This window comes from Amphiprion ocellaris, chromosome 3, assembly GCF_022539595.1.
Source record: "Amphiprion ocellaris isolate individual 3 ecotype Okinawa chromosome 3, ASM2253959v1, whole genome shotgun sequence".
Lineage (NCBI taxonomy): Eukaryota > Metazoa > Chordata > Actinopteri > Pomacentridae > Amphiprion > Amphiprion ocellaris.
The window spans coordinates 34,108,877-34,133,141 of record NC_072768.1 but is presented as its reverse complement, the minus strand read 5'-3'; the positions used below and the strand labels follow the sequence as shown (position 1 = coordinate 34,133,141).

The window sequence follows — 24,265 nt, the reverse complement described above, 5'->3', positions numbered from 1 at the left end:
CTCTGTCAAACTTGAAGATACAGTGTCTTGTTCAGTTGGATTTTGAAGGTTGCGAAGGTAGTTAAAAGTACTGAATCAAAACTCTATCTAAATATTCAATGTTTCTTTCTATATGTGGACTTATTAAAGGCTGCAAGAGGTCTGGCTTTCTGTTTTGCTTAGTAAGCTTGTGAATCTTTTTTGCAAAGTGAGGACCCACTGCACAGGAGTGTCCAGTCTGGCTGTCATTGACCTGGGCTGGTCAGGTCATCACCTGCCTCAGAAAACATGGAAATTAATGTAAATTTGGCCTCCGGCTCTGAAGACACAGATGAAGGCCACATGCAAATTTGCCAACAACCTTTTACCACCACTGGGGTGAGATGAATATATTGGGGCACTATGAGCGCATTGTCTAATATGAAAATGAGATCAAGTAGGAAGGAGTCCGTCCGTGGTTAAAGCATGTGTTCATTTGTGTTGTTTCAGCCAAGTTTAATTAAGGATATCATACAGTGAAGGAGAAGGAAACATAAAAGAGACGTAGTTGAGAAGAGTTGTTGTCCTCTGACAATAACCAGACAGACAGACACGGTTTGCTACCCAGACTTGTCTGTCTTGTCTAACCTTTGTTTGCACCAACTCACAGAGGGAAGGAGAATCTTTTATGAGAAAGACAAAGCTATTGATCTACAGGAGGGGCATAGTGTGTGCTTGAAGTTGTTAAAACAATCAATTGCAAAGTGGTGAAGAACAAACAAAAGAAAAGAGTCTTCCCCTGGTTCTATGAGGGCTTCGCCTCAGTAAACATGTCATACTTTGTGTTGTGTTGCTCTCAAACTGCTGTAAACCTTAATACACATTCTTAGCTTGACCTTTAATCCAGCATTACATTAAAAAGATAAGTTGGACACAAAGGACAAATTGTGATTTGGCACTGTTTTTCCAGCCCATTTACTCTGTGTTTAAGAATAAAATAGACAATATGTAAGTCGTGGAGGGGCTCAGTGGTTAGCACCATCACCTTGCAGCTAGACAATCCCTGGTTCGTGTCCCGGCCTGGGACCTTCTGCATGGAGTCTGCATGTTCTCCCTGTGCATGTATGGGTTTTCTCTGGCTTCCTCCCACAGTCCAAAAATATGCTGAGGTTAATTGATACTTCTAAATTGTCCACAGATGTGAATGTGAGTGTGCCTGTCTGTCTCTAAGTGCAGCCCTGTGATAGACTGGTGACCTGTCCATGGTGTCCCCTGCCTTCACCCTAAGTCAGCTGGGATAGACTGCAGACCCTGCTAGTGCAACCAACAAGGACAGTGGGCAGCCATGGTCACTGTATTTAGCCGAAGCTAAATGCTAACATTAGCATGCTAACATTCTCACAGTAACAATAACAGGCTAATTTGCAGCAAACATAACATACAGATGATATATATATATAAGTTACAATCGAAGAGGACAACGAGCACTAATTTGCTGTCCTCTCACTGTGTTTGTCCTCTTCTCTCTAACATTGGCATCCTAAATGTATAATTCACCATATAGATTAACATAACAGCCCTTTGTTTCTCTATTTCCTACAGACCTACAGAACCTGTCTTGGCCAGGTCTCCCTCGGAAATTAGATTTTTAATCTCAAGGGACTTCCTGGTAAAAAACAAGTTAAATAAAATTTTTTAAAAACTAGAGGTGAGTACTGTAACTACTATTGGCTGTTGTTTTGGCACACTCAGAGTTCAGGTCAGACCCATCACCACAATATAAGGAGAAAGGCTAACAGAGCTGATTAATGGGCTCATTCATGCCACCTCACACCTGTAAGTTGAGACATTTCACCAAAAAGCAAAAACACAGACGTCATAGGGGCACTACAGCACAATTCTAACCAAAGTCAGTAAGTGTGATCATCTGTGTGCACAAGATTTTACAGTAATCTGTCAAAAAGTTCGCGATATTTCAGCGTGGACCAAAGTGTTGTGCTGGTCGACTGATGTTGCCTACGGCTAATGTTACAGTGATAGCATGGTTAAATCTAAACATTGCTGGTTGCTACTGTAATGTACACATACACGCAAAACTGTGAATCGTTTGAATCTAAAACATAAATGACACTGACCTGTGATGTCACAGTATACAGTTTGCTGGTAAAGTTTGGCCTCCTCAGGCTTGAAGACAATGAGGAAGTTTGCTGTGGTGCCGGGCCAGATCTCACCCTCCTAGAGCCATGAAAGACAAGAATGATTAAGTGAAACAAGATGAAACTGATATTTTCTGGAAATGCAAACATTAGAAGAACAGACAAGTGTACTACGAAGCAAGTTCCAAATTTGCAGGGTTTCTTTTCTCTAACTGACGAGAAAGCTGGATAGCAACCCAGTAAGTCAACCAGGATTTTCTAAATCTGACTATAGATATACAGTTGTGACGACCAATCATACATATGGACATGTCTACTTGCACTGGAGTGACTTTTTTTCACAAACAAGGAGCAAACTATAACATTAGAGAAACACAAAGATTGCAAACACATAATACAGACTAAAAGTAAGAGAGCTGCAGCAGCCAAAGCAGGCGGGAAGGCTGACAAACAGCTGCAAACTGTGTGAATGTCAACAGACTGATCGATATAACTATCAAATTATTAGGGCATGGGTAGACCTGACTATCATTACAACTGTATATTCCATTAAATAAATGTGTTGCTTAGGTGTGCGGTTTTCTGGCGTTGAAGACAGTTTTATTCTTTGAGCTGCAACCCTGGCAATGTGGGAGCAAGTAAAGAACAAATATAAAAACATCAAACTGTATGTACCGTAAGTAACGTTATTGCAGATCTTATAATGTCAACCGGAGTCAGGCTTTAGTGTTTTAATCACATTCTGGTTTTGGATTATATCTTTCTACAAAGGCATATAGACTCCTATCTTCTACTCTCACTGTCTGTATATCGAGCTTCACAGATCTTTCAAGGTGTTTTAAAGCACCTTGATCGGTTGTCTTGAACATAATGTGTCCTGGAGCAGGTTAGATGTTCAGCATAAGTTACCAAATCAGAAGTGGCCTGTGATGTTGAAACCCAGAGTTAAACCTTGTTAATCTCAAATCCTACTTCATAGTACAGGCCTCAGATGTGAAGTAGAAAATAAAATTGAAGATGACTGATTCTATTCTTGCTCAGTTCACACTCCTAACCTGTGTGTGTCTGTGTGTGTGAGTGTATGTGTGTGAAGACCGCTGAGCATTTCTCTTATAAATGCCCTCCTAAAGTTTGTGTTGTGACTGGCCTGCAGACTGTTTACTCTCTCTCTCTCCCCCACAGCTTCTCTCTCTCTCTGTTTCTATCCAGGGAACCAGGCTGAGTTAAGCAGAGGAGACACTGGCAGAGAAGAGGAGGGTGATGGTGTCAGAACAGGTCAGGCTACCTGAAGGTCCCTGAGCAGAGAAGGCCCAGTCTGTGACCCTCCTGTCACTAAGCAGTCAGAGGGGATTTACATGCAAAAGCAGAGCTGGATCTTAACTCTTTGTGACACATATCATCTTGGAGCTCATCAACAAATTAAAATTCCCGGGCACCCATATAGCTCAACGCGTTAAGCAGGCGACCCATGTACAGGGGTTAATCCCCGACGCAGCGGCCCGGGTTCGATTCCCACTCACGGCCCTTTGCTGCATGTCTTCCCCTGTCTCTCTCTCACTGCACCGAAAAAAGGCCAAAAAAATAACTTTAAAAAAAAAAAACAAAATTCATTTCCTTACTTTCACAGCATTGGCGATTTAGCATTTAGTAAGAAAAGTCCAAACATCCTGTGCAACCCATAACAAGAGTGGACAACCATGGTGGCTGGATTTAGCATAAAGATTAGCACGCTAACATACTCACAGTAACAATAATAACATAGTGATGATAGGCAGATATTATGTTTACATGGTCTCCATGGTGCATCATTGTGCTAAAGCTTGCTAATTTGCAGCAAACACAACATTAGAGATGAGGCTGATGCAGGTATTTGCTAAATACGAGTCAGAGCTATATGCTAACATTAGCCTCACAGTAACAATGATAACATACTGATGTTTTGCAGATATGTTTGCCATGTTCTCCAAAGTAGATTTTCATGCTAAAATTTGCTAATTCCATCATGTTCTAGTGCTCTTGGACAAGCGACTGGATCCCTGCCAGCTCAGTGAAAGCTGTTGACTCCCTCAACATTAATATGTAGACAGAAAAGGAAAGTCATCGTCTCCGCAGTACAGAGACAGGAAATCATAGCCGCTGTGTGGACAATTATGGTCAACTAATGAGTTGTGTGGAAGGGAAATGACATGCAAAGGCAGGGAAACACAAACACACCACTGGGTCCACAGCGATGCAGCTGTGAGAGAGGGCCAACAGACAGTCCTTTGCAGCCTGAGTTCTGCATTCCTGCAAGGCTCTGGACAGCAGCGGGAGGTAATGGAGCACTGGGTCGAAGTCACATTGAAAAACCGGCCGTTCCCTCTCCTCCTCCTCCTCCTCTTCCTCCTCCTCATCCTTCTGCTGGAGCACTGAGCTCTCCCTCAAGAGAAGGTGAAAAGTAAAACAAAGAGTGAATGAGAAGGGTCAGAGAGGGAAAAAGAGACGAGCAGAAGAACAAAGCGTTGCCATCAGAAAGAGAAATGACAGACATCTGAGCTATTTCTGGCAACGCATGCTTTGATAGAGAGAAATACAACACAGCAGGGAATGCTACATGTACAGAGAGAAACACAGAAAGTAGAGGAGAGTATACTAGAGGACTTCTCTAATGAAAAAAATGTGTTGTAACGGTTTGTGAGCATCCATGTTTACCTCAATAAGCTCAGGTCCTCCTCTTGCTGGCTGGCCGACACTGTCCAACAGTACTGAAGAATTGTGTCGCTATTGTTGGTGACTGATACTTTATGTACATTGGCCAAAGAGATATAGGTGTCGGTCAACCAGACAGAGTCAGGTACCAGACGGATGTCCAGTTCCTCACAGGACCCATATAAGCTGATGTACACATCTTCACCTGGGCAGAAGACGATAAACACCATCAGTATGCAGAAATGCACAGACAAATATCCATTCATAGACTTTGCCAGTGCTTCTTAGACTTATTTATTATACTTAAATGTTGCCAGAGAGTCCAAAGGGAGTGATTTTACCAGCTGTTTTATAGTCTGTATCCAACAAGAGCCCAAACAAACCGTACAAAACTGTAGCCAGTGCTTTTGAATTTTGACTTCATTCATTCATTTCATTTTTTCTAACACTGAATAGCTAAAAAGAAAAGACTAGCAGCCAGGTTAGTGAGCACCCAGTGCTGGTCCTGTGGGAGTCTCAGGCCTAATGTGGGCAGAGATTTTAAAAAAAGAACGTGAAAGTGGAGTCAAGGACATGCTGCAGAGACTCGCTGCGAAACACTGGATCTGGACCAAACTGAGCCTTACAGAGATCAGCAATTGAAATCACTCTCCAAATATCCTGGAAAACTGGCATCTGAAACAGGTTTACTTCAGGATGCTGCCGAAGCCTTTCTGAGTGGCAGCAATGTGAAATGCAACAAAATTAAATGAATATGAAGCGTATAAATCACAATGTTGGCGACTAATAGCAGATATTATGTCCCAGCAACAGGTGAAATCATTAATGGTTAACAGCACAACTAATGAGTCTGTGCCAGCATTGCAATGTGAACACACTGCAGCAGCAACAATAACCAGCAACAGAAACAAGATGCAAAACAGGGTTTTGTATAAAGCCACGAAAGAATGAGGCCAGATGTAAATTTAACGAGTGTTTGTTTACATTCAAATTGGAAGGAGGAGAAACTTCAGCCTGCGGAAATGCTCTACTTATCCTTAGATAGTTTATATTTGCACCTGCAAGGTTGAAATCTTTTTAATATGAATAAATCTGAGGTCATTTTGGATACAAGAAAATATAGTATTAATTCTGCTCTCTTTCTCGCTCTCTCCCAGGTGTTTCTGTGGTTCATAATTTCTTTGATACAACATTTCCACAGTTAATAAAAACACAGACACCTACATGAGTCCAGTGGGTGTTTCATTTCATTGTGACTGTAGTGTTTTCAAAGCTTGTCTCCAGCCAGAACCACTGTGGACACCTGCCATTTATTACTTCCTACTCACAATTTTTGGATTTGGTTCAAACATAGTTCACTCTGACAAAGGTAATAAAAGTGTTCTGAAAACCTGGTTCATTGAACTAGTGGCATAATTCAGAGGCTTGATGTTTGCTTTGCTGGATGGTTGAATAAAATCCTGCTCTTGGTCGAGGATTAGAAGCTTTAACTCTGGTTTGAAAGTGCAGAAAAATCATTTTGGGGTTTGAAACAGCTCTAGTGTGCCGCTGTTAATGTGAATCCAGCAGTCTTTAAATAAAAAAGGGCAAAGTGCTGCTGATGAAAAACACCCAAAACAAGGTTCACCACATCCAGTTGTAAAGCTGCAGTGCCAGCAGGTTTAAGGACTGCAGCTCTGGACCTGCAAATCCAAAACCAACCTGCAGCAATGTAGAAAATCTGTACAAAAAATACTTTAAATGTTTATTCAGCCACAAGTTTGAGATTCACCACTGGAAACAGTGGAGAAATTATTTCTGACTGATTTCGTGATTACATGAGCCATGTTGTAAATTTATTTCATTTTTTTATTTTTTTGGCCTTTTTTAAAAATAATAATTTACAATTATTTTTAATTAAATTTTCCTGTTTTGATAGATTACAGATAACAGAATTTTAAAAATAAAATAAAATCATTATTTTACATACTAATTGTAAAAAAAAAAAGCAAAACATTAATACAAAAATATGGATTCTTAATGCAAAAACATGTATTATTCCAAAGAGTAATTCATTATTTCACATTTGACAATAAAATTAAATGATTTTTACTGTATTTAAATCAGATTTTTCTTTTTTTTTTTTTTTACTGATACGTGTCATTATTTGAATGGATAATTATGTACATTAAGGACAAAAAAATGATATCACTGTTAACTGTTACTTTACACATTTTTCACTTTGTTCAATTACAGAAAATATTGAGTAAAATCACTAAAAAAAACAACAACAATAGTTTACATGTTGACTGGAAAAAATATATAGTAAAGAATGCCCACATCAAAAATCTGCAAATAGAATTTTTTTTATAATATGTGACCAAAAATTACACAGTTTTATTGTATTATTCCGACTAAAAACAAAATTATTATACCATTTTTTTCCCAGTTTTTTTTACAGTCTTCCACAGTTTTTTCTTCCACTCTTGCTAACAAATTATCACTGTTTCCTTACAGTATTTTTATTTATTTATTTTTTTTTTTTTTTTTACAGAGCACTATTGTAGTGCAAAATGTCAATTCCTCTCCACTGAAACTAAAATAAAAAATGATAATGTGCTTTTGCTGCTTGTTTGTCTGAACCAAATATGCATGTTTCCTTACATGTGAGGAATATGGTTTGTAGCCCCAGGTATCCCTGCAGCACCACAAAGCTTTATTTACAGTGGTATATTTGAACACATATGGCCTTTATCAACACACTGCAGCTGCTGTGATGTGAATAATGCACTTGGCCACATTGCAGTTTCCATTATATTTCAATTAATTGCTCAGCCCTAGTCTACACCATGTTTACGTCAGGTTATTTATGTGTTAATATAGCTAAATATTCATTATAATCCTAACTGTTGAGCTAGAGAGCTGTACATTAAAAAATAAATAAATAAAGTGGCATCCTTATCACAAAACAACAAAACAAGAGAACAGGTGTGGGGTTGAACAGGACCCGCGGTGCTTCCGCTGTAATCCCTGTAATAACTTTGCTTCCAAGTCACAACGCAAAAGAAGAAAAATCAATCAATAACAGCAACTTTCAGCTCGACTGACATTTAGTTAAACTGTTTCCAAGAGTCTTTTCTTTAAAAATAGTTTTGTCTGAATAAGCTGTCAAATCTGTCAACACACAAAAAAAAAAAAACCTAACTCAAAAATCAGCTTAAGGAACAGCTTGAGTTATTTGTTTTTGTTCATTCAAGTTTTACTTAATAATGACAGCGGAGGATAAATCAATGAACACAGCATCCTCTAAAAGAACACACTAAAAAAAAAAAAAAAAGTAAGATGGGAAACCAGACTCCGGATCTGATTCCAGCATCAGTTGGCTGTTTCAAAAACACAGACAAGTAAATGTGTTGAATTTTCATAAGATGAGCCGCCCTCCTATTAGGTTTGAAGTCTGCTCAGCGTAGACTGGGTGGGAGAGCTTTTAATCCATCTCTGGCTGGGCTTTAACACGACGGAGAAGAAGCCGTTAATTGGGACCTGAAATACTTCATTTCTGAGGAACATGAAAGCCTGACTCGAAGCAAAACTCTCCCACTGTGACTTATTTAGCTTTTAAATGCACCAACAACAAACTGACCGCAGTCCTGGTGGACTTAAAGACAAAAAAAAACAAAACAAACCAGACTGTGACAAATGCAGGCTGGTAATAATCTATACAATGAGTATGCATGCCCTACAGAAAAAAACACGCATATTAGAATTCAAGGAGTGCTTGAGCTTGCTTCCAAAGGGCCAATTATCACAGAGATTTCCATCATGTACCTTGAGGCAGAGAGAAGGAATACAAAGGAGCCTGGCAGAGTTCCACGGAAAGGCCAGCTCTTTTTCTTTTACTCTGCCAGAAAAGCCTACAAAACTGTGAGATATCATCGGCTGGAGAAGGGAGAAGAGAAGAGAGAACGTACGAGATGGAGGATGAGTGATAGAAGGAAATGAGGGAGAGAAAACCAAGAATTGGGGGGATCCAGAGAGAAAAGCAATTATCTCTGAGCATCCGGATGCAATGACAGCAGCTGACAAGCAGGGAGAGCTGCAGCTTATTGCTAAGCTTTCATCATGGCTGTCCACTTCCCCCCCACCTTCACTCGCCTCCCATAATTTCTCCATGTACACAGCAGCAGAACTTCTCAACTCCCGCAGCTACCTTTGATTAAGGCACAAACCGCAGATCTGCAGCATGAGCGTGTGAATTTGAGCATGCGTGTTTGTTTACGTGCAGCTGCTTGCGTCCTCTCAGCGCTGTAGCCCTGTCAAAGCAGATGCCTCAGCGCTCCCCAAGAGCTGTCCATCTTCTCATTGAAATCAGCAGCGGTGGCAGAGGAGAAGGAGGGGAGCTTTACTGAAGCAGCAGCAGCAGAGTCACTTTTAAGAAGGATTGTCTAACATGCCGTAATGGAAAAAACGAGCAAAGCTGAGTTGATTTTTCAAAACCGCCAATGAGACATAAAAAGGGCACTGTGGTGTAATGTACATGCAAATGAGCACACATGGCCGTGCGGCACATATGCACATGCAGACTGTCGGCCAGCTTATGCTGAAGTCTCCACGGAGCCCTTTTGCAGCAGGCCGACCTGAAACATACATGAGAGTGAGGGAGACAGGGAAAGGTGCTAAATTAAAAATGATCGTCTCTTGATGGGCTGTGAGTGGTGTTCTGGACCTGCGCTGGCCCTCCCATTATAAAAGCTTAATGCCGCTTAACGCCACCGCTGTTGGCCCTCCCTCAGAACAGCCGTCTGCTCAGCTAGCCGCACAGCAACCCACCTTCTTTAAGGTCACGCACAGGCAAAAAAAAAAAAATCTCCTTTTACAGTACAAACCAGGAAGGAAACACGACACTCATCCAAAGACACATGCTGCTGGGAGTTTTTTTTAACTCAGAAATCAGCCTTTCTCTGCTCTGGGAAAAAGAGTCACAATAATTAAATGATAAACCCAGAAAGGATGAATATGAATCTAAAGTTAGAACTGTTCTTATCCAGCAGCATCCAATCAAAAACAGGCAGTGTTTCCACAAGGTGACTTTGCTGTGGTTGCGTTTCAGGACTACTACTGATAACAGAATGACTGTCGTGTCAGCATGCGACCGACTTTTCTCTCTCTCTCTCACACACACACACACACACACACACACACACACACACACACACACACACACACACACACACACACACACACACACACACACACACACACACACACACACACACACACACACACACACACACACACACACACACACACACACACACACACGGGGTTAGTACACCGTGGAATATCCACCCAGGTGATGCATAGCTAATGGGAGTGAACTCAAATCTTTTTTTTTTTTTCTGCATGGTGCACAGCTCTTCCACTGCATTTGTTAAACACCATGGGATTCTTCTACTTTCAGAAAGCTGCAGAGAGGAAATTAACTTTAAAGGAGACTTTGATGTGGCCAGCTCGGGTCAGGAGTGAGGCTGATTTGTTTCTGACTGAAGCGTCCTTGTGATTAATCAACCCATCTAGTCGTGTTTGCCATTGCTATTTTTATCCCCGAACGCCTAGCTGGCAGACAAATTGCTCTCTTTCTGATCATAACACACAGTAAAAGTTGCCAAGTTACTGTAAGCTGAGCTCCTGATGAAACTGTGGTGAAACCTTGTCTTTTTAAGTCGACATTAAATCCTCACGGCCCAAAAAAAACACACAATTTTACAACACCATTCATGTAAGGTGTTTAAAATAGGATGAGCTCCAGCAAGAAAATAAAATATTTAAACCAACTAAGCCCCAGTTAAATAAACTCTTGTAATTTTTGCTGAACAGGATAAAAGCCGTCAAGTGATGTTTCCAAACAACTTTCTCCTTTCACCTCTAATTGATCCCCCCTTGTGTGCACCAGAAACATCTTTTTGCTTTTGATGTCGAGGACACTGGCTAATTGTGAGGATAACTGAGGCTACAACAAAAAATGTGACCTGTGTTCATCAAACTGCATGATGTGGATGAAGTCCAGGAAACAACCATAAAACATTTTTAACAAGATTATTCCCAACAGAGCAGATTTGTCATAAAAACACAATTTTGGAAAGCAGAGATAGTTTCACTTCAGTTTGTGTAAATATCAACATTTATCAAATAATGTTAAATGAATAAACAAAGAGAGGATGAATGATTCATTGTTTTACTGCACTGAGCCGAAGCTAGAAACATCTTAAACTAATAAACGTAGTGCAGCTTTGCTAAGTTATTAATTTACCTTTTAAAATAAACATCATTTACTTGTTTCAGTGCATTTACGAGCAGAGAGATCTAAATTGAAAGCAGTGCGAGTCACTTCTTTTTTCTCTGCTTCAGTATGCAAACAATCTGGTTTTGAGGAGTCATTTGCAAAAGGTGGAGCCAGTCGTCCCAGTTTTCCAGTCCAGTACTGGACTCTTATTACACAATAAAAACTGCGATTCGACAAGAACGATTTGGCATCAGTCTTTACGTGTTATGACAACTTCTAATAAAAATCATGTTCAGCCAATGAACTACAAAAAACTACAATCAGTGGTATGTGAAATGAGCAATCACTTAAAAAAGTTTTACAATTTTAAGAACTTGAAATCTCAAACTTCTGAAGTTGTTGTCACTGTGAGAAGCTAATTTCCTGGTTTGTTGCAACAGTTTGTGTTTCTTGTTCAGTTCTTCCTGCTTGAGAGACGTTTCTTAGACCACAGAGTGACGACAGACAGAGAGAAAAAGCTGCATCAGACATGAAGTAGAGCATTTAATTTAGTGATAATCAGTCAATAAAAATACAGATACCGATAATCGTGAAATTGTCGAATATCGGCCATGATAATCTGTCAGGCTGATTAATAATCTATCCCTAGTTTTTATGGCAAAACATGAGATTTGGCAACCCTAACATGGTAGTATGTTGTTCTTTATGCTATTTAAAAATGTATTCTGAAATTCTAATCCTTTGGTGTAGGAGATCAGAGGATGAAAAGGAGAGGATGAAGAGGAAAGGAGAGGATGAAGAAGAGAGGATGAAGAGAAGAAGAGAGGATGGAGAGGAGAGGATAAAGAGGAGAGGAGAGGATGAAGAGGAGAGGAGAGGAGAGGAGAGGAGAGGAGAGGAGAGGAGAGGAGAGGAGAGGAGAGGATGAAGAGGAGAGGAGAGGAGAGGATGAAGAGGAGAGGAGAGGATGAAGAGGATGAAGAGGAGAGGAGAGGAGAGGAGAGGAGAGGAGAGGAGAGGATGAAGAGGAGAGGAGAGGAGAGGAGAGGAGAGGAGAGGATGAAGAGGAGAGGAGAGGAGAGGAGAGGAGAGGAGAGGAGAGGAGAGGAGAGGAGAGGAGAGGAGAGGAGAGGATGAAGAGGAGAGGAGAGGATGAAGAGGAGAGGAGAGGAGAGGAGAGGAGAGGAGAGGAGAGGATGAAGAGGAGAGGAGAGGATGAAGAGGATGAAGAGGAGAGGAGAGGAGAGGAGAGGAGAGGATGAAGAGGAGAGGAGAGGAGAGGAGAGGAGAGGAGAGGATGAAGAGGAGTGGAGAGGAGAGGAGAGGAGAGGAGAGGAGAGGAGAGGAGAGGAGAGGAGAGGAGAGGAGAGGAGAGGAGAGGATAAAGAGGAGAGGAGAGGAGAGGAGAGGGGAGGAGAGGAGAGGAGAGGAGAGGAGAGGAGAGGAGAGGAGAGGAGAGGATAAAGAGGAGAGGAGAGGAGAGGAGAGGGGAGGAGAGGAGAGGAGAGGAGAGGATAAAGAGGAGAGGAGAGGAGAGGAGAGGGGAGGAGAGGAGAGGAGAGGAGAGGAGAGGAGAGGATGAAGAGGAGAGGAGAGGAGAGGAGAGGGGAGGAGAGGAGAGGAGAGGAGAGGAGAGGAGAGGAGAGGAGAGGAGAGGAGAGGATAAAGAGGAGAGGAGAGGAGAGGATGAAGAAGAGAGGATGAAGAGAAGAAGAGAGGAGAGGAGAGGATGAAGAGGAGAGGAGAGGAGAGGAGAGGAGAGGATGAAGAAGAGAGGATGAAGAGAAGAAGAGAGGAGAGGAGAGGAGAGGAGAGGATAAAGAGGAGAGGAGAGGATGAAGAGGAGAGGAGAGGAGAGGAGAGGATAAAGAGGAGAGGAGAGGATGAAGAGGAGAGGAGAGGAGAGGAGAGGAGAGGATGAAGAGGAGAGGAGAGGATGAAAAAGAGAGGATGAGAGGAGAGGATAAAGAGGAGAGGAGGATAACAAGTCCTGGGAGGAAGCTTCACTGAGCAGTAAATACGATCCAACCACAGCCATCATGAGCTAAATCCTTGCTGTGCTCTCAGCCCTCCTCCCTCAGGACGCTATAGATTCTCTTCTCATGACCATTAATTACTTCACCTTTGACTTCACAGCCTCCAGCAGACGCAAACACACAAACACACACCTCCCCAAAGCACCTTGTTAGTATCTACTCATCTGCTACATGTGCTGTCATTCTGAATCCAAAGCCAGCCATACTCATACATGAACACATTCTGCAGTCGCACACAGCATGTTGTGTTTACACGGAGCCCATAAAAAAGAAGACAAGTAGAAAAGAGACAATGAGCATGTAATTGAATTGGCTTGTGGAATCTATTCCTCAGTGGATGGAGAACACTGATAAGACTGGAACACACACACACGCAGAAAGAAACAAACTGATCTGACTAAAGCGAATGCCTGATTATCGGCCATTAGCATCAGATCCTGAGCTGGACTGAGGAGATAGTGTGGTGTGTGTGGTCCTGTTTAACAGTCCTGTTCTGCTTCAGGGTCACCACTGCTGCAGATAGAGAATCTTATTATGGTGTTTGCCTCTGTGATTACAGTAAACACATCCATCCTTTTAGTTCCACTCTATTTGAATCTGCTGATTATGCAACCTCTTGTAGTTTATAAAATCTTCTCTTCATATGAGGGTGTGTGGCGGCCCGTAACAAACCAAGCCCATTGTGAGGTGACACTTCTCTATTGTCTCACTGTCTCACTGGGCAGGTTCATTGTTGTGTGTGCATACATTAATAACAATAAATTTTGATTAAGCTAAACTTCACTGCTTTCTACAATATATTGAGAAGTACTGAGCGAGAACATCTGAAAACTCACCACCTCTCTTCTGTGGAGGCATTTAGAAAAGAGAAGAACGTAGTGTTTGGAGAAATCTGGATATATGTGTACTTGAGAGGCCTGAATCTCACCGGTGTGGTAGTGCAGAAGCAGGTCCTGCCTGTGGTCTCCTGTTGTCATGGGGTGGAAAACCACAGTCACTTGCATGCTCTCGCCTACATCAAGAGTCCCAGAGGAAGGTGTCACTGAGAAAGGCCTGAAATTAGAGATTGGTGTTTCAGAAATTGGCAGAGGAAATGTTCTAGAAAACTTTTAATTGTAGTCAACAGTAATAATAGCAAATTTAAATTAAAACATAATGTAGTTCTGGACCAGTTGCTGATGGCATTGATGTGTAAGTCAACCGTTTCTATATATGAGCTTACGGAGTTTATAGAGTTACTCTACATAGAGTTATAGAGTAAATATAATACAGAAAATCACTCAAACACAGTATACATACACTAACATTCCAAAGTTTGGGGTCACTTAGAAATGTCCTTATTTTTGAAAGAAGAGGATTTTTTTTCAATAAAGACAGCATTAATCAGAAATACATTCTAGACATTGTTAATGCGGTAAATGACTATTCTAGCTGTAAACAGCTGATTTTTAACGGAATATCTACATAGTCAAAGTCAAAGTCAAAGTCAGCTTTATTGTCAATTCTTCAATATTTACATGACATACCAAGAATCGAAATTTCGTTACTCTCTCTTCGTGCAACAGTAGACATTAAATAAACACTTAGAAAATAAGATATTAAAGGGCAAAAAGAACAAAGGAAGCAAAATTAGAGCCGAACAACAACTAAGAACTAAGAAAAGCTGAACTGAGTGAAATGTAAACATGACCGTGAGATAAAGTGACGGATTTAGTGCAGAATACTCAGAACAGTGCAAATAAGTAACAGTCCAAGAAGTGCAAATATGCTTGATGGTTGAATGTGCTATTTCAGTGCAGATCAGAGGTTACTGACCAGAGTTTGTGTATGTGGGGGAAGGGGGTGGTAGAGAGGGCAGAGAGGGGAGAGAGTTCAGCTTCCTGACAGCCTGGTGGATGAAGCTGTTGCTCAGTCGGCTGGTCCTGGTCCTCAGACTCTTCAGTCTCCTCCCTGATGGCAGCAGGCTGAACAGGTTGTGGGACGGGTGTGTGGGGTCACCTGCAATGCTTAGTGCTTTGGGAGTGAGGCGGGTGCCGTAGATGTCCTGGAGTGAGGGGAGAGAGACACCCACAATCCTTTCTGATTCTTTCACGACACGCTGGAGGGTCCTGCAGCAGGAGGAGGTGCAGGAGTCGTACCACGCTGTGATGCTGCTGGACAGGATGCTCTCCATGGTGCCTCTATAGAAGGTGGACATGATGGGGGCGGGGCACTGGCTCTTCTCAGCTTACGCAGGAAGTAGAGACGTTGTTGTGCCTTCCTGACCAGTGATGTTGTGTTTCTGGTCCAGGAGAGATTTTCTGAGACGTGCACACCCAGGAACTTGGTGCTGCTCACCCTCTCCACAGCCACAACATTGATGTTGAGAGGAGCATGCTGGGTATGTCCTCTCCTGAAGTCAACAACCATTTCCTTTGTCTTCTCCACGTTCAGAGAGAGGTTGTTGGTGCTGCACCACCTGGCCAGGTTGCTCACCTCACTCCTGTATTGTGTCTCATCGCTGTTACTGATGAGACCCAGCACAGTTGTGTCATCCACAAACTTTATAATAAGATTGGAGCTGTGAGCTGGAGTGCAGTCATGGGTCAGCAGGGTGAAGAGTAGGGGGCTCAGCACACATCCTTGGGGGGCCCCCGTGTTCAGGATGATGGTGCTCCATGTCGATAGGGGTACAGAGGCCCATTTCCAGCAACCATCACTCCTGTGTTCTAATGCTACATTGTGTTAGCTAATCATGTTCACAAAGTTCTGGTTATTTTAAGTTATTAATCACTTTCAAGAGTGAAAAGAGTTTCTTGAAGAAGGCCTGACATGATAAATAAGAGTATTTATAGCACTCTCTTATCTGTACCCATGATATATGAAGCTACAGTACCAACAGCAGTTGATTAGCTTAAGAAAAAGATCTGCAGAAGGTGAAAATAGCTAGGATCGGGCTCATAACCCATGTGAAGTGATAAAAAATGGCCATTTGTTGTTAATCAGAAATCCAGTGTAGACACTGTTAATGTGGTAAATGACTATTCTAGCTGGAAACGGCCGATTTTTAATGGAATATCTCCATAGGGGTTGAGAAGAACATTTCCAGCGACCATCACTCCTGTGTTCTAATGCTACATTGTGTTAGCTAATGGTGTTGAAAGGCTCATTGATGATTAGAAACCCTTGTGCAGTTATGTTAGCACATGGATAAAAGTGTGAGTTTTCATGGAAAACATAAGATTGCCTGGGTGACCCCAAACTTTTGAACGGTAGTGTACATCCACGCTGTACTGATTCTCACCTCTGTGTGCGTAACTCGAATTTGGCCTCGCTGTTTCCCATGTTGCGGACGAGGTGAGTTTTCTCCGTGCAGGATTTCACAGGACAAACAGGTAAATGAATCTCATCACGAAAGTCGAGGATGGCTCGTGGCCCGATGGCACGGATCGGGATCTCAAACCGCTCCCGCTCTGTCACACAAACAATTGTGTGTTCGTAGTCCTGCATGAAGAAAGTACAAAGAGATGCAAATACCTTCAGGCAATTAGCTCATCAATTACCACCTCAGTGGTGAAAATGGTGTTTTTTTTTTTAACCTTTTCAACATGTCTGTATGCTGTTTTTTTAATGTTGGAATACACATCATGAGTAAAATGAGCAGTACATAGTTAAGTATTTCCACCATTGAAAACCATCATAAATTTAAGGAAAAGATCCTGCCGATTTGTACGGTCGGGCCTTCTGTCTCATTACATTTCTTGAAAATCAGTTTCTGGTTGTATGGCTGAATTACTCCAATACTACAACTTACCACTGTGGAGCGTAGAGTAGTTTGTAAAACTGTTATTTTGCTAGTTATTATGTGTAATGCTGTAAAATAACAGTAAATTATTAAGTTAAAAACATTTATTTACAGTGTACCTTATTCTCCTGAGGGGTGAAGGAGACGGTGTAAGTGGCAGGTAATCCTGGTGCAACCTTTCTACCTGGATCTTCTGGACCGACCACACAGAAATACTCAGAGTCCTGCTGCTGAAGCATCACTTGGCGTGAAACCTGGACAAAAAGAAAAAAAAAACATTACACGCATTTTATAAAAAGTCAGGTAAGCTCACAAGTGATGATTTATTTAGCATCACCTGATGGTGTCTTGTACAGATATCCTCCAATCTCCCATGACCTTTTCCAATCATTGTCTGCAACCCACACTGCCACACACACACGCTTTAATCTTTCCTTTTTTTTCTGCTGCTTGTGTCGTTTCATTTCACAGATATTTTTGATTGAACTATCAGCTCGGCAACCATGTTGTTTTAAAAAACTATTTTTCTTACCAGCAGTCGTTTCTTCAGCGTCTGCAGCTGATACAAAATGCAGTAGCTTGTCTTTAAACTTAATCCACTGGCTTCCTATTCATTTCAGGATTGATTTTTACACTATGTGGTTTGTTTTAAGGTTTTAAGTGGTGTAGCGCCACCTTATTTAACAGAACTCTTGCACTGTCGTCATCCAGTTGGAAAACTGCAAAACATTTTTGGATGATTTGAGATACTGACTTGATTATTGGTAATCAAACAAGGGCAATCACTGATATTTGGAACCAATATACAGAGTGTCCCAAAAAATTTGACATTAAGTCATCACCTAATAATTTGTTTAAAATTCGTTTGCACTTTTTGCTCAAAAAAGTGTAATCATTTTTATTTTTCTGCTTTCAGGAATAGACATGCTGTTTACTGCAACAGAAAAGGCGTTCCGTGTATTGAAGTATGCTCAGACTCAGTCAAATGTGAATGTGCGATGTGAATTTGTTAGAAAATTTCATAAACAAGTGCCAACAGGAAAGCAGGTTTGGACGTGGCATAAGAAGTTTCAAAAGGAAGGCCGTTTGTGTCGGAAAAAAGGATCTGGACACCCGGCAGTTTCAGAAGTTTCAGAAGCGGCGCACACATTGAACATTTGTAGTAACTTTGGAACATTATAAAATTACCATCCCCCAGAATTTTTCATTTGAAATTTGTGGAATAAAACACTTTATGTCCAAAATAAATCCTTGTAAGTGTCATTTCTCCTGAACATGTAGTCACTCTAATATGGACATCTCGAATGATGTCAATTTTTTTGGGACACCCTGTACATTAAATGTATTGTTTTCACAGCATGTGATAGCAGAGAACCTGTCATTCATAACCAGGCTTCTTCATTAAGAAGTGTGACTGTAAGTGAATAGGAAAAATAGAAATAGGAGTGATTAGATTATCTCCTGGGTTTATATGGGATCCACTGAGATTGATCAGTTTGCCTCCTGCAGTAACGTCTGCTGATCTTCTCCATTTTCTAAACATTTCACTATTCTATCACTTTTATCACCCACTAAGGTCCAGTTCTTAAAGCATTATTAACTATTGTTTTCCACTCTGTTTCAGGTTAACTTGTGGCTGCTTTCTAACTTAGCTGCAAGCCATTAGCATAGCCTTAGCCACTGTGAGAGAAGCTAATTTCCTGGTTTGTGTTTCTTGTTCAGTTTTTGCTGCTTGAGAGACATTTCTGAGGCCACAGAGTGAAACAGAGAGAGGAAGCTGCATCAAACCTGAAGTAGAGCATTTCGGCCAACAATAATTGGTCTGGCTGGTAATTGGTGTATCCCCATTCCTGATATTTTATTGTCTTAATCTATTCACTGTGTTTTATTGTAGTCTTATATGGTTCCTGTACAGCATTATAATTTAAACTCCTACTGCATTTAAATGTCCTTTCAGAATAAATTTGACTCTGTTCACTCACACACCTTGTCATTGTTGAGGAGGAGCAACGGTAACTTGTAGGTCTGTGCAGGAGTGAAGTTCTGGAAAATCAGCTCAGACGGGTAGGGCTGGAAAAGCGGCTGATGTACATCTACCAAGGAAAACTGACAACACATACACACCAACAGGATTAATTACTTAATTCACCTCATGCATAATGTAGACAGTCCTTAAATTTGTAGTGAAAAAATGCAGAAAAAGGGATAGTATGGTGCATTCTTAAAGGAAAGCCTGGCACTCTACATAACTACAACATGCATTACATTCTGGTTATTTTAAGTTATTAATCACTTTCAAGAGTGAAAAGAGTTTCTTGAAGAAGGTCTGACATTATAAATAAGAATATCAATAGCACTCTGTTATCTGTGCCCATGATATATGAAGCTACAGTGCCACCAGCAGCTGATTAGCTTTAAAAAAAAGATCCGAAGAAGGTGAAAATCACTAGGATCGGGCTCATAACGTGAAATGGCAAAAACATGGCCATTTATTCTGCAGTTTAAACATTTATTTGTGTTCAGATTAATGACAAAAGCTACATAAGTGTTAATAGGTGAGTTTTAGAAGTGCTGGAAGGTGATTTTGTTATATTTATGCTAAGCTAAAAGGCTAATCGCTCCAGCTTCTCATCTAGTCATTAGCAGTGACTATTCTCTATACTATATTATGTTTCCTTTACAGCATGCATATGCGGAAATGCAGCCTCTCGAAGTCAAACTGAATTATTTACATTCATCCTCTATCATTGCATTGCTGCCAGAGTGAAAACAATCCTGGATATCAGATTTTGTGGCACTCAGGATGACCTATAAAGACCCTACTGGTCATTGCTCCCACTCATATCTGCATACTGGAGGTTAGTCTACATTCACATCTGCATATTTGACAAGTCAACAAAAAATGTGCACAAGGTGAGATGCAAAAATGGGTCCCACTGAATGTGATGAGGGGACATTTATTAATTTCAAAGGCATCTCATGAACTTTTGATGGCATTTCTGCTCCAAGCCCCCCCTCTTAACTTCTGCCTGTAAAAGTAGCGAGCATTAAGTCACATTGGTTGCCCTCTGCCCATTAATTAGTGCCTGCTGACTAAGAGGAAGCAGCTTAGGTACAATGTAAATGCCCTCAGCAGACAGCACGTGCTCAGTATTCAGGGGATTAATGATGAAATAATGAGAAAATTGTTTTTTTTTCCCCTTCTGGTTTCAATTAGTTTCCCTTCGAAGAGGCCTACTGCTTTTTCTGTTGCTTTTTATTTATCTACATAGCAGCTCACATTGTGGCCAACTGATAAATTAAGAGTAGAGGTTACAGTGTGAGTATACAAATGCTCTAAAAGGAAGCGCTTTGACAGCCTGTCATAAGCAAATGCAAATTTCAATGTATTCTTTTCTACGCAAATTCTATACTAAACTCCCCTGGGTTTTATTCTCAAAAAGATGAAAGTCAGCAGCTGAAGCCAGTCTGAAGACAACAGTGGTAACAGCAAACGCCTGTCCCCCTTTTATCTTTTACTGTCACTGTCATTGCTGGTGTTTTACATCATAGAATTGCAGCTATCAGTGCCAACTATCAGCTTTAACGATCGCTGCAGCATTTGCAGCCATTTCTGCTGGTTGCTCTCCCATTAGAAGTCGTCTATGAAGCTACTGAGATATCGCAACATCAGCAGGTCTTTACACTGTGATACGTAGTTGTGTCCATGCCAAGAAACTCCTGGATACGAGGCTGGTGCACCTCAGCGGTGTTAGCCAGCCGCTCCTCTGTGGATTGCAGCATCTCCTGGGTGAAAACCGACGGAGTCACCTGCAAACAAACAGCAGCACAGGCTCACACACTAACTCTGTTCACTGGCTTTAAACTAGCAGCGCCTGTTACAACTGCAACAGAAAATAGAAAACAGACAAAAAGCTGAAAAGCTGTAATCTGTCAACTTAAAGCCTGATATGCAAAGAGTTCCTCTATTAGCAACATGAGCTGATTTCATGTCCCATGTACTCAACAAATGTTAATATCTCCTGCTTCAGTGAGGACCATCAGCAGCATTTTGTGAGTGTTATATTCTCCATACATTCCTCTGGCACCTCTTTATCAGTGCAGCAGGAGCACAGAAACATCTAACTGCACTTAGCCTATTTCAAGGTTAGGTCAGAAAAAGATTTTAGCTTAATATCTGAATGAATAATGTAGCACACAGGGTTATTGAATATGCAATATTTAATAGCTGCCGGTCAGGTGTGTATTCATAATACACTTCAATCTATTATTCAGAGACAACAACGTTTCCTGAGAAAACACCATACTTCAAGGAGGCAGGTTGTAAAATGACGAGGCTTTTCTTTAGATGGCAAATTTTCAAATCTTTTTCTATCATTTGGTGTTCATCAGAGAAATGCCCATAAAACTGTAAACATTGTGCTGCGGTATACATAAAATTATACATTTCTATAGTGTTTTTATTTAATTTTGCAATAGATAGAGAACAACAGAAACCACAAGAGAGAATTATCTTAGATGTTAACCGAGTATGTGTTGCACTTAAGTTTTTATATTATATGGGAAATGAGAACAACAACAAAGTTTGCTGTGTGATTAAAAATAGAAAAGATATCACCAAACAAGGGTAGAAATCTATATAATCAACACCAAAGACAGATAATCAGTTTCATGTGGACCTCATTCTGACCTGAGATTAGTGTAAGTGAAAAAGCAGCTAAAATTGCTGAGCTGAGATCATTGCAACAAAACACTGCAGTCAGATATTGATTTTTGTTCTCTATAAGAAGCCAAGGTAATTATTAGGACAATCTGTCATTGGAAGCAGGATCTTTAAAAGAATGGGACAATGTCAAAAACGTGGGTCACAGGAAATTGGGTGCCTGTTAATTCAGGAGGAAAACCTGCTTCCAACACTGACTTTTAATTCTCTGTGACTTCACAAGGTGTCACGTTCCCATAATGTTGGGAAACTGGCGAGCAGTGGAAAAAGTTAGTCAACACAGAAAAGGCGAAAAACAGCATGGCATCCTCACCCGCCTTGGCTTGTCTTCTGTTACAACAAGTTTAGCATTGCAAAGCAGAGACGCCTTGTTAGGAATCTGACCCGCATTCATTTTGGAAGTGTTCTGGAGCAAAATCACCTGCAAAAAAGAAAAAAATTCAAAGGAAAGAGAAGCCATGATGTAATTAAAATGCTAACTAAGCCAACATTTTATAATAAATCAACAATTCCTACGCATAAATTAAGATCCAATTAAGATCGTGCCTAGGTTGTGAGAGCTTTAGGTTTTAACAAATTCAACTCTGTGAAGACTTTGGTTGCTTAATCTACACTCAGATGAATGAAGCTATACTGAATTCTGGGACAGTGAAATATGGATTCATAAAGAACAGAGACATGCAGTGTTGTCTCAGCATGTGCAGGTTTGTTGCCATCTTGGCTGCTTAATGGGACATTGTGAGCTCGGGACCTGAATCAGTACGACCAAAATATGAGATGATCACTGAAGAGCCAGTCCAGCTAGAATTATTTTGTTCTCAAAATGTTCTGCGAAAGTTCTGCAAATTTCTACTATTGTTTTCGGCAGCAAATTTTCTTTTAGTCCCCAGAATTTTCCTTAAAGGCAGTGTTCTTAAAACATTTTCTGAATGTTGTATTGAGACTTCCCTTCCATTGTTATCATGTAACATTGTGAGAACGTTATTTAGAAAAATTTTCTCACCAGCAACTACCCTAAAACGTTCTTAGTATAATACATGCAAAATGCTCTACCTTTGTTAATATGCTACACTACAGGAATGTGTTATAAAACACATAATACCTTCTTAGGCTTCAAGAACATCTTGAAAACATATTTTGAACGTTGGTTTGGGAAAGTTCTTCTTGTGTTATCATGGAACACAATCGGACAACATCTTCCAAAGATTCTGCCTTAGTTAACATTATTTGAAATGACAAATATCCTCAAAACAATCTTTAAACATTAGATTCAAATGTTTGCTTTAAAACATTATTACAACTAGTTGGTAATGTTAGCCAATATTGTGAGAACATCATCTCAACAACAACATCCCCAAAATGTCCTTAGCGTACTACAGGCAAAATGTTCTACCTTTGTTAATACGTCACATTACAGAAACATCTTCTGAAAACATCTTAAAAAAATTTTTTTGAACGTTGAGTTGAGAACATTTTGTTATCACTGAACACAATCTCACAACATCCTCCAAACATCCTCTAAATGTTAAAACTTTCTGACCTCATAGGAACATTATTTGAAATGATAAATATTCTTGAAACAATCTTTGAATGTCAGATTAAAATAATTTCTTTAAAATATTATTAGAACTTGTAGGTAATGTGGGCCAATGCTGAGGGAACGTTACCTGTTTATTTGGACTGGGTTTTATGTTCAAAAACAGCTTAAATTTTTTTTTTTTTAATTTTCCTTGGGGAAAGTGTTTTCAATGAACTACAGAGCTCAACAGGGAAGGACGCTGGGCTACAATATATTTTGAGAAGTAATCGAAGGTGAATCTTAAATATAATTAGATACAGCTACTTACTATTCTTTTAAAACTAAAATTAAAAACTTCTACTTAAATGAGTCATCCCTATTGCACTGAACACTGCAATTAATCACGCTTATTAAGAAACCAAAGATCTTTAGTTGCCCATTTGAGAGCAGGTGGTGAAAGTTGGAAAGTCTAAAAACATCCGGGAGGAAATGAGGATGTGTGCAGCGTGTTAATTAGGAGAAGCTGAGAATTAATCACATTTTCCTCTGTACCCTCCCCGTTATGATGTTTTAGGAACAGAACTAGTAAAGACACCTTGAAAACAATTTTTTTTTACCTTGTTAACATTTCCATATGGTGTTTTTTTTCTGCTACAAGACACATCCTGAGTTAAATAAACAGTAGCTGAGCATTTCCACCTTGAAACTACAGTGTAGATCTACATTTTGTAAAGTGAGCAACAGTGTACAGTTAAAACTGAGCCATTTTGAGGCAGGAGGGGAATATTTCCACGGAAAAACACTGTTAAATATGCACTGTTGATGCACAGGGATGAGTTTTCAGTGAAAACATATTAAAATTCAGAAAAACTTGGGGGTAAATTAGCGTTTTTAAGCTAGCAAGGCCTGGAAAAACACAGGATGGTCTGTGAAATATTGGTATTGTAAGTCATATGGGATGCTGGAGGGGGTCGGTTTTGGTTGAAGGTGTCCATCCAAAATGTGCATTAGTAAATTTAAGCACAATAATGAAAACAAATCAATACTGACCAGAAGAAGACACCGGTTTTGTTTGAAGTCGCGTACAAGCTAACGGTTGTCAGTTAAGTTCTGTTTAGCATGTACTCCGCCGGACAACG

At 40.5% G+C, this 24,265-nt stretch overlaps 1 protein-coding gene across 1 annotated transcript in view; it reads right to left on the bottom strand.

The window, feature by feature from the left end:
• The window catches only part of hydin (HYDIN axonemal central pair apparatus protein), a 120,542-nt gene that overhangs the window by 95,957 nt on the left and 320 nt on the right, over positions 1-24,265 (bottom strand). The window contains exons 2-10 of the mRNA XM_055008991.1: positions 21,921-22,028; positions 20,569-20,694; positions 18,871-18,990; positions 17,004-17,138; positions 16,384-16,583; positions 14,029-14,153; positions 4,806-5,007; positions 4,329-4,533; positions 2,094-2,193 (exon numbers count right to left, since the gene is read on the bottom strand). Coding sequence (XP_054864966.1) covers positions 2,094-2,193; positions 4,329-4,533; positions 4,806-5,007; positions 14,029-14,153; positions 16,384-16,583; positions 17,004-17,138; positions 18,871-18,990; positions 20,569-20,694; positions 21,921-22,001 — 1,294 coding nt within the window. The 5' untranslated portion in view covers positions 22,002-22,028. The remainder of the gene's footprint in view (positions 1-2,093; positions 2,194-4,328; positions 4,534-4,805; positions 5,008-14,028; positions 14,154-16,383; positions 16,584-17,003; positions 17,139-18,870; positions 18,991-20,568; positions 20,695-21,920; positions 22,029-24,265) is intronic.